This window comes from Ranitomeya imitator, chromosome 4 (assembly GCF_032444005.1).
Source record: "Ranitomeya imitator isolate aRanImi1 chromosome 4, aRanImi1.pri, whole genome shotgun sequence".
NCBI lineage: Eukaryota > Metazoa > Chordata > Amphibia > Anura > Dendrobatidae > Ranitomeya > Ranitomeya imitator.
Window position 1 is genome coordinate 527,991,505 of NC_091285.1, and position 17,964 is coordinate 528,009,468.

Consider the following 17,964-nt stretch of genomic DNA (forward strand, 5'->3'; position numbering starts at 1 on the left):
TTACTAAGCGCGGCCCTGCGCTTAGTAACCCGATGTTTACCCTGGTTACCAGTGGTTACCGCTGAATCTGTGTCACACACGCCGATTCAGCGATGTCTGCAGGGAGTCCAGCGACCAAATAAAGTGCTGGACTTTCTGCAGCGACCAACGACATCACAGCAGGATTCTGATCGCTGCTGTGTGTCCAACTGAACGATATCGCTAGCCAGGACGTTGCAACGTCACGGATCGCTAGCGATATCGTTCAGTGTGACGGTACCTTTAGCCACCCAAGAGGCAGCGAAGGAAGGAAAGAGGGAAGATCCTGTGGCCTCGAAGACGGAGCGAGCCAGATAATCAATCTGGCAGTCAGAGGGGTTCTTAACAGAGGAGCCGTCTGACAGGGACAGGATGGTTTTGGAAGCGAGATGTGACACAGCAGGGTCGACTGAGGGGGACTGCAGCCAGTCCTTGATTAGGTCCTGAGAAAAAGGATATTTGGCCTCTATGGGCTTTTGACCCATGAAACGTTTGTCGGGACGATCTCTATGTTTTTGTACAATTTCCTTGAACTCAGGATGAGTGACAAAAAACTTTTGGACACGTTTAGTCTTTTTGAACGACACCACGTGTTCGGGCGTAGCTACGGATTCCTCGGTCACCTTCAGGGTCTGGTTAACCACCTCTATGAGAGAATCGAGTGTCTCTTGGGAGGGGGAGAAATCCTGAACGTAAGAATCGTCGGACTCATATTCAGAGTCGTTTGGGTTGTCTGGGGAAGGGGACCGGGACGCAGAGGTCGCCGACGCTGAAAAACCAAGTGGCCCGTGGTCAGGGGAAGAAACATGGGCCCGTTTTCTGGAACCCCGAGGAGATAGCTTACGCCCCCTGCTGGTGGACGGATCCGTACCGTCGCCCGTATCCACCGTGGACCGACCTGAAGGGGGGGCACGGAGGGAATCAACCACCCTGACTAGAGAATCCATAGATCGTGACAGAGAAGCTGCCCACTCAGGGAGACTAGGCTCCACAGGGTCGGCGGCGGTATCGGCGGCTGCACAGAGGCCGGGACACAATCCGCACACAAAGGGCTAGTGTGAGCTCGGGGCAGGGCCGCATTGCAAGTGACACATACAGTGAAAAATACTGTGTGCTTCTTGTTACCCTTTTTAGTCTCCTTGGATTGAGACATAGTGTCTTTGGAGACAGAGCGGGCAGTATACGCAGGGAAGGGGTTAAGCTTTCTTGAAGCAGCTTACCCACGATCCTGTGCCTGTGTCCCGGGGAGGAATTAACCGTGGCAGTTCCTGGAGTGCTGGGCTCCTTGCAGAGAGGTAGAGCAATATGGCCCCCAAGATCTGCAGGGCGCCTCTCGTCCCAGACGAGAAGCGCCGATAAGGCGATAAGGGGGGGCGGGGCTACGGCTGTGGGAGGGACCTGCCCACTGCGGCCTACTCCGGCTGAAAAGCAAAATTTTTTGGCATGCGCGGCGGAGGCGGCTGCGAGGAGCGACGCTGACACCGCAGGCCCCCGACCGCCGGCGTCTCTCCCCAGGGACTCCCGCAGGTAACGCCGGCGCCTCCCTGGAGCTTCGGGGGGCAGGAGGGATGTGTACTTACAGAGCCCTCCGGTCGGCGGTCCCCGTCATCTGTGCACTCCACTCAGATCCTCTGCCAAGTAACGCTGGCGCCTTCCTGAAGGTCTTGCAGGGCGCTGGAATAGCCGTATGCATCGCCATAGTGTGGGCCTTGTCTGTGGGGCCCTCGGAGAGACGTCAGAGCGGGCTCTGTGCTCGCCGTTTAGCAGGGGGGAAGGGAGCTCGGACCCAGGATGGGAACCGTCGCCCCAGTAAAAATTGGCGTGCTCCATCGTCGCAGGAGAGGGACGGGGAGATATACTCGCCTGTTGCTGGTTCTGGGGGAGAGCGGGCCCTATAAAAAAAATTAAAAAAAAGACTCCGTCGCCCCCTTCACTCCGTTAGATAAATAAAAATTTAAATAAAATTAAAGATTAAAAAAAAAAAAAGTTGGGGTCTGAAAAAGACCCAAGTGCCTCCTACAGACACTAAGCAAGAACTGGTGAAATTGTAGCCAGTGAAGGGGTGTATACTGCAGAGGAGGAGTTAATCTTTTGTTTACTTAGTGTCCTCCTAGCGGCAGCAGCATAACACCCATGGTCCTGTGTCCCCCAATGAGGCGTAGGAGAAAAAGTATTACTCGGAGGAGTAGCAGGAATAAAGTAAGAGCGGGCCACTTTTGACCTGATCACAGAAGCTCTTTAAAAGGCTAAATACCCATAGACACCGATAATAAAAAAAGAGCAGCGGTGATGGGAGAAGACCGCACACACAGGAAACAAATGGTCATCACCAGAGATCGCTTTAACATGGTAGATTTAATTTACTATACAAGACCTGTACAAAATGTCCAAAGCAATACATCAGGCACATTACCCCAAGATAGGTATTTTTTTCATTAAATGATGCTGTGGAATGGGTCTTCAAAACCATGAAGAATACACATTTTTTTTTATTTTTATAACATTTCCAAGTTTTGCCATTTGTAACTTATTCCCTACTGATATAGGATGCCTAATCTGGGGCCAGATATTTACATTTTTCTATACATGTCATTAAAACCCAGGGCGAAGCGGACACATTGTGCAGGCCTTATGGAGAACCTGTACGCCAGAGAATGGAAAACACCAATTAGAGACCCAATGTCACGTCACACCCTGCACCAGGTATCCGGCCCGGATTTCTCATAATTGGATTTTAAGAAATGTCTGAACAAACTGATAAAGGTAACCTGTCAGCCCCCCATGTCCTCCAACCCAGCAGCATTCACCCATGTATGAGCAAGTGCCCTGTATAATGTTACTGAGTGAAAACAAGGTATATGTCCCCATTTGCTATGATAATGAGGGCTTGACGCACGGTGCTTGTCCGGAAGTTTAGAAGATGGCTTCCGGTCATGCACAGTGTGAAGCGGAGAAGCATACACCTGACTTCGGAGACACAATGGCGCTGCCGGAATGAGCGTCGTGCATGCGTGAGATTACTATGAGTGGCAATGAGGCCGCTCGTGCAAAATACGTTATCACACCTACAGGGGCGTGATAACATGGAAAGAGGGCTGACTAACTAGTCTGCGGCAACCAACACCCCATCTACTAGTCACAGCCAATCATTATCATGGCAAACGGAGACATTATAAATATTTTTTTTATACCTTGTTTTCACGTAACAACATTATATAGGGCTGGTCAGGCTGGGAATTTGCTCATACATAGGTGAATGTTGCTGTGTTGGGGGGCTGACAGGTTACCTTTAAGTGTAAAATAAGGCTCTGTTCACATCTCTGTATTCTTGTTCCATTATGGGAACAGAAATATAAAAATAACCAAAGTACTGGACCCCTTGACTATAAAAGGGGTCTGTCTGGTTTCATTTGTTCTACCAGTCATGCTCTGCTATTCTGACCAGTTTTATGGCTGGATCCGTGAAGGAGACTCTGAATAGATGTGATCAGGGCCTGCACTGATATAAGCGTTCCAACATTCATTACCCAGAGTCAGACATTTCTTAATGTAGCATCAGCTCTACTGATTTGTAACTCTTACACATTATGGAGTTACTGCAGAGTTAAAAATTGCTGTATAAAAAGCCAGCTTATAAAATAAAGGTCCTGGGTGATCATGGACGGCCCTCGCTGATCTGTTCCAGCCGTGATCACGGTCCTATGGGACCTGGACTCTCAGATATTGGGCGCATTGCTGCAGCCAACCTGGGATAATTTGCGGTAAAAATAAATAAAAAAAGAATTAAAATTAGACTATTCAATGTTTTTGTATTGTATATTCCCATTAGGTCCAGTCATCTCTATGGACTTCTCGATCAGCGTAGTATTACTTTGTCACTCCTAGCTTAGATCTGTCCCGGCACCGAGGGGGAGAGGTAAAAAAAAAAAAAAAAAAAAAAAAAGGTATATAAAGTAGTGTTAAAACGTGTCCAAAGACGCCATTTCCACAAGACGTTAACATTTAAAAAATAAAACCTATGTTGTGACACCTCTGTAGTGAAAAAGAAAATACATGTGCAAAGTGTTCATAATAGTCGCCGAACCAAGAACCGTATATACAAACAAATATAATATGCAACCTCGTGGTGACGGCAGAAGCAGAAGCGGAGTACAGAATATATCACTGCTAACTACCGGCTGGGAGATCGGACAATCTTCTGAGGTCACCGAAAGATCAGATGCCATTTATTAACAGAGGCTAAAAGAGATGAATTTACAGTGCAAAATTTAGCAAGGACTTTGGCGCAGGTTCCCCCTCAAAAGCAGAGTCCTGGGAAGCAGCCTTCATCCTGGGAGACCACCTTAATATACACACTGTGGCCCCTCACAGCGATGCAGACTGTACACGTGTCGTTAGGGCCAGCTCAGTCCTCTGATGTCTGGACAGCGTGTTACATGTGTGTTATGGTGGAGTTCAGAACTCGGGGGTTGGCGTTAGGTCTTGTAGCTTTTGAAAGTTCTCGCTGTAAAAGAGGAGGAAAAAAAATGAATTACTGCTGGACAAAAAGTACAAGAAAAGAGCACCATGGTAGAGGGGGGAATGCAAAGCAGGTATAAGAAAAATGCTCATGAAATTGGGGTCAGATGCTTAAAAGGGTCTTCTCATCTATCTCCAGGAGCTGCTTGCCGGGGTGGGTGGGCCACTCCTGATGACCGACAGTTTGGACCATCGGTATATGATTGAGTCGCTGGTTCTGTGATCCTGCAAGCAAAGCCAGCTTTACAGGGGCACTGAAGCCGGCAGGAAGCAGCCCCCCAGCGTCACGTGAACGCTTTATAGCAAAGCGGCTGAAAGTGCCAAGTGGGCCGGCTACCACAGACTGCAGAGGTGGCCGGTAACCAAGGCAACAGTCAGAAAATTATAAAATTAAGAGTAAAATAAGAAGCACTTTGCAAACAGAATTTCAAAGATGAGACAACCCCTTTTAAGCCATTGGTAACAGCTTACCAGAAACATAAAATGTCAAGAAGGAATTAGGCTCCGTTTACCCTGCAGTCGTGGCTTCTGATATCAGGGACGGTGCTAATGGAACAAATCGGTAAAGGTCCCATCGAACCATACAGGTGCATCAAGTCTGAGCGGTGTTTTTCTTTGAATGATATTCGGACCATCCAAAAGCAGAGTAAACGGAGCCTAACTTTTCTGTTCCAGAAAGATTCTGTATTTATTTCTTTTGGGGGATTTGTACATCAAACATTTCTGAAATGTGCGGTTCTGGATAGTCCTTTCAGGAATGTTAGAAGGCTCTCCGTTTCTTGCAGTCTTACTGATTATTTGCTGTAATACACCAGGGACTATAGACCGTACAGTAAAGCAGGCACGTGTATTAAGATGTCAGATGTTGCCACCCTCTTTACATCAAAGATTTTGTAGGACTTTGTGATCAAATCCTGAAGAGCCATGTACCAATGTGACGAGGGGAAATAACATACACAATGGTCACACGTGTCTAACAAACCTTCCATATAACACTGATGTCAGCACTATTAGGTCACAGGTAATTCCCTATTATGGAGCATTTACCCGCAGACCCAGAGTCTCACAAATCCATCACATGTCTGGAAAAATGATGGACCTGAGAAGGAGACCTGGGAAACTCCGAGCATGGGGCAGGCGCTATACTGATCTGTTGTTGGAGACTAGAATATGATGTACTCAATGGATCAGTGTGCTGCCCAATAAAAAATATCTAATAAAAATATACACAGCGCATGAATGTACCCAAGACTGTGTTCACTCTACTTATAAGAAAAGGCACGAGGATCTGAAGGATCCCCTGTATGACAAGAGTGGGTCTGTTGGGTTTCATGGTGATGACTCCGTTCTAAAACCCAGCACCCTGCAGATTTGTCACTTTTACCAAAAGCAATGATACGGCGGTGGTGCTAGCGACAGTTCATTCTAACAATGAATATGATGAGAAAGAAATGGGTACATAAAAAAAAAAAAAAAAAGCCTAGGCCAATAATATAGGTGGTAAAAAACGGAAAACAGTGCTTAAAGAAAATCAATCAGCAGGTTTTATATTATGTAATCTGAAAGCAAGATAATGTAGGGGATGAGAAGCCGATTCCAGTGATGTTTCATTTGCTGGTCTGCATGCCATCGCATCTCTGCTGCAGATCTAGCAGTGCTCTGAATGCTGAGCACTATGTAACCCCGCCCTCGCCACTTATTGGCAGCTTTGTGCACACCGCGCATTGACAGAAAGCTGCTAATAAATGGCGGAGGCGGGGCTACACAGAGCAGGAGGACTAGGAGACACCAAACAACTAGTCCTGCAGTGATAACGTGCTGTGTCGCTGTTTCAATATAAAATAAGTGTTTTGTCATCAGATTAAGTAACATCACTGGAATCAATCAGAAGCAAAAACCTCCTGACAGATTCCTTTATAAGGGCAGGTTTAATACACTGAGTTGGTTATGTGGTAAGGGTTAGGGGCAATGTAGCAATGCAAAAAGAGAAATGGACATAACGATGATGTGACAGATCGTGAGAAAAGCAGAGATAAGACAATAGAGAGCGGCATTAATACACAATAACACAGGTAGTCATGTTAATAGAGCCGTTACACAGAAGGTTAATACTACAGTAAACAAAACTCATGTTACAAAAACAGCGACACAGTCAGGTCCGAGACTCTGCCTAGAAATAATCTACATTCCATACAATATAAGGAAGGTCACTGCGGTGAGCAGAGGAGGTGGGGTGCTGCCTTATGTGATATATGCCTGGAGTTAAAGATGGAGGTCACTTAATATCCCGCTCACTTTACCCCTCCACCACTGTGGGTAGCCAGAGAGAGGGTTAGACAGGTTAGATGACACCTTAGGGGAAACAGCAGCTCCCACCTGCATGCACCAGGTATGTGTAGGATACAGACCTGGAGATTATGGCTGTGGAGTCAATATGTGTGGAGTCCCTCTATAAACAGAACACGGGTGAGAACATGGAGAGATTAGCCAACACATTTGGTCTTGTGCATTTACAATGTGTTTTCTGTGTGATAACGTAATATCCTTATACCCGATGTCAACTGTAAAACGTGCAGGTCTGTGAACCCCTAAATGCCAATGCCCTCGCCCATTTTAAGGGTCTATAGAAGGGTTCTGTTATTTTATTATGTGACTTACATTATCGCCATTATTATGCTAGGTAGAACTACCTTAATAGAAGAATACACAAGTGCTATGGCAGTGCCCCGGGCCTTTACCCTAAGGGGGCTCATTGCCACGTAGCCATAAGCCACAGTTCTCTTCTGGACGGTGGACATTGAATTCATCCCCATTGTACGTTTGATTACCCCTTGTCACCATTGCTGTGAGCATTTGTCTACTCTGTGGGACTGATTTCTCATTTAGCTCGGTCTGTGACCTCAAACGTTCCTAGTAAATTCAAAATGGATTGTTGGTACAAGAAAGGTTAAGAATTGCTCCAAGTCACCAGTCCAAAATGTGCCAGGACAGAACAATGCTACAACATGTGCCGACATAATGAAACGAGAAAACTATCAGCTCCATAGCGTTACATTTTTGTGGATGTTGCTGTATGACGACTAATTTGCGGGGCCATGAGTGAACATACTACGGTAAAACGGGGCAGATCATCAATGGCCTACCCTAACGTCTGTATTACTAATAGTAATGTGTTTTTTACATTGTTTTATCATTTCAAATAGGTTTTAGGCTATGTTCACACTTTGCGTTGTCCTTCTGCGGGTTCTCCCGCAGCGGATTTGATAAATCTGCAGGGCAAAACAACTGCGGTTCTCCCTGCAGATTTATCGCGGTTTGTTCCGCGTTTTCCGCTGCGGGTTTCCGCCTATACTATTGATGCTGCATATGCAGCAATATGCAGTATCAATAGTAATGTTAAAAATAATAAAAATTGGTTATACTCACCCTCTGACGTCCCGATCTCCTGGACGCTGCACCCGGCGGTCCGGTTCCAAAGATGCTGTGCGAGAAGGACCCTTCGTGACGTCACGGTCATGTGACCGCGACGTCACCGCAGGTCCTGGTCGCACAGCAACTCTGACCGGACGGCCGCGTGCAGCGCTGAAGACTTCAGAGGGTGAGTATAACATGATTTTTTATTTTTTAACCCCAAATATGGTTCCCAGGGCCTGGAGGAGAGTCTCCTCTCCTCCACCCCGGGTAGGAACCGCACATTATCCGCTTACTTCCCGCAACGTGGGCACAGCCCCATGCGCGAAGTAAGCGGTTCAATGTATTCCTATGGGTGCAGAATCGCAGCGATTCTGCACAAAGAAGTGACATGCTGCGGGTTGTAAACCGCTGCGTTCCCGCGCAGTTTTTCCCGCAGCATGTGCACAGCGGTTTCCATAGGGTTTACATGTTACTGTAAACGCTATGGAAACTGCTGCGGACCCGCAGCATCAAAATCGCTGCGGTTCCGCGGTAAAAACCGCAAAGTGTGAATATAGCCTTAAGGGATCAACAAAACTTAAAATTTATTAAGGTAAAATTTAAATAAATGGTAGAAAAATGGCAGAAAGCACCATCCCCTACCTGATGAACTCCCTGCTGTTCCACCATTCCTGACCAGTTTCTATTCACCTCCCTACAGCAGACAAATGCAGTCTTCCACTGTAGCCAAACTTTGATCCTGGTGGTTTAGTGCCCTTCTCTAAGACCAATGATTGGCTGCAGCGGTCATGATGTGAGTGGCTGGAACATGACCACTACAGGGAGATAAACGGAGATCAGCAAGGAGAACCAGGCAGGATTCACCATGTATGTAATGGTTCTTGTTATTTAATCTCAAATACTATCTTTAGCCTAATTTTGGTAAATACCAGTAACCCCCTCTAAAAGGTCGCAATAACCATTGGTTTATATTTTCCTTTCCACTATGAAACCTTCATAAAGTAGTTATAGTAATACAGTAGCAAGCCGGACTTAAGAGCAAGTCTACCCAAACAGTATGCAAGAATGTAAGCAGTGTTTCCGGTGTCTGTAGGATTCTCTCCAGTAAAGGGAGCATTTTAGAGGTAAAACACTTACTGCTCTACATTAGAAGGGCAATATCAGAATGACCGCTCAATATTATTTACTTCTTTCTTTGAGAATATTATAAATGCTTAAAAGGTGTATTCTAAAGTTGTCTCTTGTGCCGTTCATGGCTCTGCAGTCCCCCTACTTCTTGGATGCGGAGGGACACTCCTCCCTGACACAGTTCTGGTCAGTTTCCTGCTGCTATTTTCATTGTTCTGAGTCTACGCAGTTATCATTAAATTTGCATATAGAGATTACAGTACATTTAGAAAACCTATCACCATGATTTTGCAATGTAAAGACATGCCTGTAATAGCACTGTAATGCAGATTAAATTGATATATTTGGTGAAGAAATCCACTTTGTTGTTCTTTAAATCAGCTTTTGACGTTTTCTGCTAATTTGATTTCGGTGCACAGGGTCTGGACTGTGCACTGGATCTTCTCCTGCCTGTCTGCGACTCCCCATCCCGTCAGCCTGCGTACAGTCTGAATCATCTGCCTCCTCTGAAATCTCAGCAGTGACCTGTCATTCAAAGACCTGAGGCAGGTAGAGGGGCCAGGGAAGCACAGAAATGGAGGAGTACACTCCAGCCTCTGCGCACAGAACTCTAATTAACAGAAAACGTCAAATGGTGATTAAAGAAGAACAACAAAGTGGATTTCTTCAACAAGGGTATCCATTTAATCTGTATATAAAAGTCATTACAATCATGTCTTTACTTTACATTACAAAATTGGAAACTGGCCAGACTGGGGAAAAGGGATTGTGATTATGCAGGATTGATAAAGGCAGCTTGGTCAGGAGCTGAAATGCAGGGAGAGTGTGGTGAGCATCTAACTGCTGGAGAAATCTAACTGGGATCTTAGGAGTTAACTCCTCTCCTGTAATGTAGCTAGTGCATACAATGGCCACACCCTGGTGGCCAACCTCCATGGAAACAAGCTGTACACTACGTAAGATAAAAGCTCTCATTGCAGGGGAATGACAGCAGACAGAAAAAGCAAGTCAGTTTCACATTTGCTTATTTTCATGCTGCCTAACTAATTATAAGCAATTTAATAACATAAGAATACCCCTTCAAGGGTGAGAAATCAAAAAATTTGGCTAGGGCATCACAGACAACTCTGCACTTCTTTAAAAGGGAACCTGTCACCCCGTTTTTTCAGATTGAGATAAAAATACTGTTAAATAGGGCCTGCGCTGTGCGTTACAATAGTGTATGTAGTGTACCCTGATTCCCCACCTATGCTGCGAAATACATTACCAAAGTCGCCGTTTTCGCCTGTCAATCAGGCTGGTCAGGTCAGGTGGGCATGGTGACATCGCTCTTTTCTTCCCCAGCTTTCCGTTGGTGGCGTAGTGGTGTGCGCATGTCCAAGTTCCGAATCCCCTGTGCGCACGTGAAGAAACAGCGCGCGATCTGCGCCATTATCCCTGTCATCGGTGGGGGCGGCCATCTTCCTGGGGCCGCGCGTGCGCAGATGGAGTGCTCTGCTGCACGGGGCTTCAGGAAAATGGCCGCGGGATGCCGCGCGTGCGCAAAAGAGATCGCGGCGGCCATTTTCCCAAAGCCGAGATGCAAACTCTCTTCTCTTACTATTGTAACGCACAGCGCAGGCCCTATTTAACAGTATTTTATCTCAATCTGAAAAAACGGGGTGACAGGTTCCCTTTAAATAGTTTGTTGATGCTAGTTTTCTTTTTAAGACCCCCTCCCTGACTGTTCTGCTGTTGTTATTTGTGTTTTGTCTAAGAAAAGGTGAATTACCGCAAACTCAGAATAGGTGCTGGCAACAGAATTAACGCTGAGGTTACGCTGGGCAGGAATTGTGAGTAGGCACCCACCGCTCATGGCGGTTCCATTTAACTGCGACATGTTCTCTTTATTCTTTTCCAGTCTCCTTGCTTGTGGAGTCTTGAACGATCTGGTTGGAGTTCGGATAGGCAATCCAGGCTAAAAAGAAGAAGTGATATCATTAACCAAAGTTGTATGTATGTACGTGTTAAACATAAAAATAATTTAAGATAAGCATATTTCAATCCACCCCGTTATCTTATGTAATATAAACATATAAAATATGTAATATAAAAAGATGACATCCTTTTTCCTTCAGAAAATTCTATTTGGTGCAAATCTAAAGTGGCTTGTTTTGCTTATCACTAAATTAGTCTGGAGAGTGGAGGTTTTTCAGCAGAGCTATGTTGAGTCGTTAGGGTCACAGCAAGGAGTGGAGCAGTCTCAGTCACAGAACAGGTTGCAAAAAATAAATATCAGAAAACTTGGCTGGCCAAGAATCAGATGTTCTGGCCAGCTAAATCTGCTGACCACAAGGGAAGTTCGGGCTAGAAGTTAGGACCAGGCTTACAGAAGCGGGCAGGGACATTTGGCACAGGCCTCCCATGGAGGTACACTTAAATTTATATGTAAAACTACAGCATAAGCTTCATGAAATGCAGACATGCAAAGCTAGGCAGCTGAAGGTGATAGATAAATACAATAAGACTCTAAAATTATACTAATGAGATCAACTGACCTTCCCGCCACTGGGAGGTGGACGTGACACAGGCGAGTGGCACATTGTTCCACCGAATGCAGAACGTAGCGTGGTGTTGGTAGAATTGGTAACACATGTGCCATTAAGCTGAGGGGGAAGAAGCAAGCAAGTTAGTGCAAAGAATAGGTAGGAACAAACGGCACATGCATCGCAACGTAACTTGTTAATATATAGTCATACTCCGTATTCACTACACTGGTGTGGAGGATGGATGGCAGTGCAAGCATTCTGTCAGCATCATGAACGCAGCTTAGGTATCAGGTTTAATTAATGGGCTTCTTATAACCTGAAAATACACTTTTCTTAAAAAGAGTTGTGATGTCGTTTCCCTGCACATCAGGTGGATAATAGTGCTGTGGATCCTTTATTCTTAAAAAAGAGGGTCTTTTACCTGTTTGAGCATGTTAAACTGACCAAATCATGGAATATTGGCTGCAGAGTTTAACAAAGAGTCATTTTTAACTTTTTTTCCTCATCTCCTTTGTAGAGATTTTAGCTTGTAAAGTTTAGATTCTAAGTTCCCCTTCAACCAGCGAAAGTTTACGTTTGTCCCTGCATGAGTATGACCAATCAAAAGCAGGAGGCATCATTAATGAGATTAAAAAAATAAAAAAAAAATTGTTCTAGAGATGATCAGACCTGGCCTATTCTGTGTGAGACCTGCACAGACAGTGCTGTGAGATGAGAGCTGCTTGCAATGACACAGCTATGCTCTATAAAATTTTGTGTTTCCGTGCGGTCGCCACACGCGTCAAATCGCCACATGCGGACGCATCCGCATACAATGCATGTCCCTGCGTACCCAATGTTAAAGATAGGTACGCAGGATGCATACAGAAGTAGGCTGGGCATAGGCGGAGCTTCAGGGAGGAAGAAGAGAGAAAGTATGCAGTCATCCTGAACGCAAATGTGAACCTAGCCTAAGTGGCGGTATTTGGTAATATTATTATTACACCTACTACATATTGGGATATGATCTTGGAGATAGGAATACCCCTTTAAGGAGCAAAACCAGTGTCCCACTAGTTAGCAGATGATGATAGGAAACTGTGCTATGGATGTCAGTTTTAGATTTCTAAAAGTATTTCCATGTGAATACTTAATACTTTTTTTATCTCCAGAAACTCCCCTATAACTCATGCCAGTGTTAAGTCTGGTCATAGCCACAAATTGAGAAAATGCTGTTGGGGAAAAAATATAAAATAAAATGGAGTCTTCTAAAAGGGATGATCCTCTCATAGGATTTGAATAATTGGACATTGAAAATCTCGTCCAGATAAAAAAAAAACTTCTCTTCACTGCACACTGTATGGAGAGTGTTACATGTCACTACACGGAAGGTTACACTATCATGAGCGCAGTACAGCGTGGAGCGGACCTTGCGCACTTTACTTGGTGTAGTTGTCCCAAGCACTCTTCGCTTATTCGGGGTTCTCGGGGCGCTTCCATAAAACATTTCCTCTTCTAGCTGACGACTCTTTTTCATTAACTGCATCAAAACAAAACAGATTGTTAAACACATGAACCTAAACAAATCACCTATGTTCTGTACATGGCGCTGTGCAGCATGCTGGATACTAAGGGTATGTGCACACGATGCGGAAAACGCTGCGTGTCCGCAGAGTTTCCGCAGCAGTTTCCCATGAGTTTACATTACAATGTAAACCTATGGGAAACAAAAAACGCTGAGCACATGCTGCGGAAAAAACTGCACGGAAATGCAGCGGTTTACATTCTGCACCATGTCACTTCTTTCCTCGAATTCCGCAGTGGTTTTACAGCTGCTCCTATAGAAAACCACAGTTGTAAAACCGCAGTGAAATTTGCAGAAAAAACGCAGTAAATCCGCAGCAAAAATGCAGCGTTTTTGCCCTGCAGATTTATCAAATCCGCTGCGGAAAATCCACAGTGGACCATTATACGTGTGAACATAGCCTAAAGGTATGGAGATGCCACAAATCAGAGGCCACGTTATCAGAGACCGTGCGGGCATACTATGCTGAGGAATACGTCTTCTCACCCGCTCTTGCTTCTCTCTTTCTTTCTCTATGTGAAGCTGATTCCACTGCTCTGAGACATAGTCCATAAACTTCTTTCCATTCATGAAGAACTCCTTCCCTTGTTCCTCCTCCCATGCTGCAATGCGACCCTTCAGCTCCTCCTCCAGCTAAGAGGAAACAAGCCAGATGGTTAGATATTTTATAAGTGATATATGTGCTTTATAGTAAAGGGGTTGTACATTTAGTTGTTCTAATTTCACAAACTAGCTAGCACAGCGAGTGGTTGGTGAGAAAAAAAACAAAAACACATGCCTACATACCGATCCTCTCCTGCTCCTCCCCAGCACTGCCTAGGTTCCCCGTCAGTCTCCCCCTTCCAATAAGGTTGGCGCATGACCACTGCAGCCAATCCATGGCCACAGCAGTAAAGCATTTAGGAACCGATTCCTTCTCTTTTGATTTTAATTATTTTAATTCTGGCCTCAGAAGACACAAAGGGAACTTGTCATGTGCTGTCCCTTCTGGTAAGACGAGAGACTAGTGATGAGCGAATATACTCGTTACTCGAGATTTCTCAAGCACGCTCGGGGGTCCTCCGAGTATTTTTTAGTTCTCGGAAATTTAGTTTTTATTGCCGCAGCTGAATGATTTAAATCTGTTAGCCAGCATAAGTACATGTGGGGGTTGCCTGGTTGCTAGGGAATCCCCACATGCAATCAAGCTGGCTAAGAGATGGAAATCATTCAGCTGTGTCAATAAAAACTAAATCTCCGAGCACTAAAAAATACTCAGAGGACACCTGAGCATGCTCGAGAAATCTCGAGTAACGAGTATATTCGCTCATCACTATGAGACCTGTCCTCCAGAAACAAAAGGCCGGCAGGGAAATGGGGAGAGAGACAGGAGAGCTGGAAGTGCAGTGTTCACCCCCACCCCTGCACTTGCAATTAAACCTTTAAGCCTGGATTTCTCTAGGATTTCCAAATTAAAAATACTACAAACAAGGTATGGATTTAGCCAGCATGGAAGGGCATTTACACACATGTACTTCTAATTGCTCATGTTGCCTTTCTACCCAGCTAATTCTTCTCTTTTCCTTTAGGTCTATGACATCACGTGATTAAGAACTGACTAGCTGAATCCTTCTAAGCTCTATGTAGAAACAGGAGGTCAATTTTGCCTGTATGAGTTGTCAGGCATATCTACATAGATCAGAGGAAAAAAAAAAAAGAATTATCTGGGTAGACAGGCAAAATGAGCAATTGTAAGTACCCCTTTGGGGTGAAACGTTGCTTCACTTGTCTACCTCGACTGTATTTCACCATGTGATTTTTAAGGCTGGAATTTCTGGTGCTTCAAAATCTGGCATTTTCTATGGCTTTTGACCTTGGGTGTGTGGGGGTCTAACCAAGTCAGCACGGAGTGCCAGTGGTGCATGAAAAAGACTATTGGACTAAATAGGTGTTAATGTGGGTTTCCTTACTTTTGGAAGCATTTTCTGCAACTTTGCCCTTTGTTTTTCTTCTTTTAGGAGGTTCCCTCCCCGATTTGTGAACCTGTTGGGGTCTGTCGTCTTTTTCTAAATTACAAAAAAAAAAAAAAAACTAAAAATAATCAATATCCATCTTAATAGCTACATTATCTACTAAACGTATAAATCTCTCATAAAACAAACAAAAAAAACATCAAAACTATAACAAGTTTGGGGGATACATATAAATGCATCAATGATCTATAAGGGGATCAACAGTGCAAACACCATTAAACACGCAATAGAATTTACTTACATCAAACTCCAGAAATAGACGCCAATTTTCTTCCCATTTCTGAACCCCCTCAAACATCTCTTTGTGCGTCTCATAATACTGCTTGATGTGTTCGATTTCGGCATCGTGAAGGCACAATAGTTCTTCGCTGAAGTCCTCTAAGAGACAAGTAGCTTTCAGTAACATTCTGCCAGCAATTAGAATAATCCAAAACTAAAATAGATTTAAAAAGCTGGGGAAAATAAGAAGATGCGCAATCTCACCGTCATAAAACGGAGCAAAGGCTTGCCTCTGTTCATTGCTATAAAAACATTTATCCCAGTAGGACGACAGCTCTGCTCTAATGATTTCAATAACATTTTTAATATTCTGCAGCTTCAGCTCCTGTAGACGATCCAATTCATCTTGTAACTGGAAAACACACAACCACGTTACATTTGATCTATGTGAAGAAACCTTTGTGTACAATTGCCGTGTGGTTTCACTTTCCCGAATTTTTAACATCTTGGGCACAAGACTCTTCGATACAGAAGGATCATGGATGCAAGAAACCAATCTGTAAAGCGGAAGATGTTCTGCCAAGAAGATAAAGCAGGTACACAAGGGGTAAATGGAGCAAATAGATTTCTCAAACTGCTAAAGGGAACCTGAGAGGTGATACATGCAGCCCGTGGATTGGGCATCAGGTATCACTGGCTGTACGATTTGAGCCACATGTTTAATTCTGACACGGAGCTGCACAAAAGACATGTTGGACAGGCGACGGCCTCTGTCGGACAGGCGACGGCCTCTCCCGCCGCTGCCAGTGATTGACAGGAGACTAGCTGCCAGGAACAGCATGTCTGGCTAGTGATTCAGAGTTAAACATATATAGCTGAAATCGCGCAGCTACTTTCCAATATATGCATCCCGTGGATCAGGCAGTATTTACCAGCTGTCAGGTTCTATTTAAAGGAAATCCGTCAGCAGGTTTTTACTATGAAATCCGACAGCAACATTAGGTAATGACAGAGACCCCCCGATTCCAGTAATGTATCACTTAGTGTACTAGGTGCAGCAGTTATGATAGAGTCAGTTTTCTCTGCTGCAGATCTCAGTTGTTGGCCAACAGCTCTCTGTGTACAAAGCATAGTGACAGAGAGCTGGTAATCAGTGCTGGGGGCGAGGCTGGACTAGGAGGCATGAGGGCAGTTGTCCTGTAGTAATAATCTACTGCTGACAAAACACCGATTTGCTGTTTCAATACAGTCTAGTAAATGACACATCCCTGGAATCAGGGTCTCTGCTCCTATATTATAGTGCTTTCAGATTACATAGCAAAAACCAGGCAACAGATTCCCTTTAATCGATAAAATAAAAAGTACTGTCCATATTTGGCCAAAAGATAGGAGTTATTAACCCGACACATTAAAAACATTTATTGAAAGAATTCTTACTGCTTTTATGGTTTTTCCTTTCGATCCAGTCATATGAACTGAAAAAGCCTCCCTTTCCTCTTCAGAGATCTGAAGTCTTTCCCATAATTCAGCTATTTTGGCCCGCAGTTCCTCACATAAGGACTTATTTTGTTGGATCTGTTCCTCTAACTGCAAACAAGACATTGTTAGCATTGTTTGCCATAAAAATGATAAATGGAATTTAAAAGTAAACAGGGAAAAATTAGGCTCTGACCTGAAAAAGTAGCTGATGTAAAGCTGCAAGATTTTCTTTGGAGAGACAGAAGGCCTCCTCTTCTTCACACACCACATCCCTCTCGAAACTTGTGTCAGGTAAGTGATCCAGTTCTTCCATACACACAATTATGTGTTTCTTGGTTTTCACAAATTCGGCTTCACGCAGGTCCTATGGTGTCAGGGAGTTAAAAAATAATCATAAAAAAATATATAAAAAAAAAAATATATATATATATATATTAACACACATTACAGACCAAAAGTTTGGACACATCTCATTTAAAGAAAATTCTGTATTTTCATGACCATGAAAATTGTACATTCACACTGAAGGCATCAAAACTATGAATTAACACATGTGGAATTATATACTTAACAAAAAAGTGTGAAACAACCGAAATTGTGTCATATTCTAGGTTCTTCAAAGTAGCCAGCTTTTGCTTTGATGACTGCTTTGCACACTCTTGGCATTCTCTTGATGAGCTTCAAGAGGTAGTCACTAGGAATGGTCTTCCAACAATCTTGAAGGAGTTCCCAGAGATGCTTAGCACTTGTTGGCCCTTTTGCCTTCTCTCTGCGGTCCAGCTCACCCCAAACCATCTCGATTGGGTTCAGGTCTGGTGACTGTGGAGGCCAGGTCATCTGGCGTAGCACCTCATCACTCTCCTTCTTGGTCAGCCTGGAGGTGTGTTTGGGGTCATTGTCCTGTTGAAAAATAAATGATGATCCAACTAAATGCAAAGCGGATGGAATAGCATGGCGCTGCAAGATGCTGTGGTAGCCATGCTGGTTCAGTATACCTTCAATTTTGAATAAATTCCCAAAAGTGTCACCAGCAAAGCACCCCCACACCATCACACCTCCTCCTCCATGCTTGACGATGGGAACC

The 17,964-nt window shown here is 44.4% G+C and overlaps 1 protein-coding gene across 6 annotated transcripts in view; it reads right to left on the reverse strand.

The window, feature by feature from the left end:
• Positions 1–2,354: 2,354 nt before the first annotated feature.
• PRC1 (protein regulator of cytokinesis 1) overlaps positions 2,355–17,964 on the reverse strand; it is a 32,909-nt gene continuing 17,299 nt past the window's right edge. The window contains exons 5-15 of one of the 6 annotated variants that reach the window (XM_069766164.1): positions 17,074–17,244; positions 16,839–16,988; positions 15,666–15,813; positions 15,424–15,560; positions 15,120–15,215; positions 13,657–13,803; positions 13,015–13,125; positions 11,616–11,723; positions 10,927–11,035; positions 6,945–6,985; positions 2,355–4,522 (exon numbers count right to left, since the gene is read on the reverse strand). In XM_069766164.1, the coding sequence (XP_069622265.1) occupies positions 6,966–6,985; positions 10,927–11,035; positions 11,616–11,723; positions 13,015–13,125; positions 13,657–13,803; positions 15,120–15,215; positions 15,424–15,560; positions 15,666–15,813; positions 16,839–16,988; positions 17,074–17,244 (1,197 nt within the window). In that variant the 3' untranslated portion in view covers positions 2,355–4,522; positions 6,945–6,965. Of the gene's footprint in view, positions 4,523–6,944; positions 6,986–10,849; positions 11,036–11,615; positions 11,724–13,014; positions 13,126–13,656; positions 13,804–15,119; positions 15,216–15,423; positions 15,561–15,665; positions 15,814–16,838; positions 16,989–17,073; positions 17,245–17,964 lie in introns of all 6 variants that reach the window. The other 5 variants (XM_069766160.1, XM_069766162.1, XM_069766163.1 and 2 more) reach the window with 5 other exon arrangements.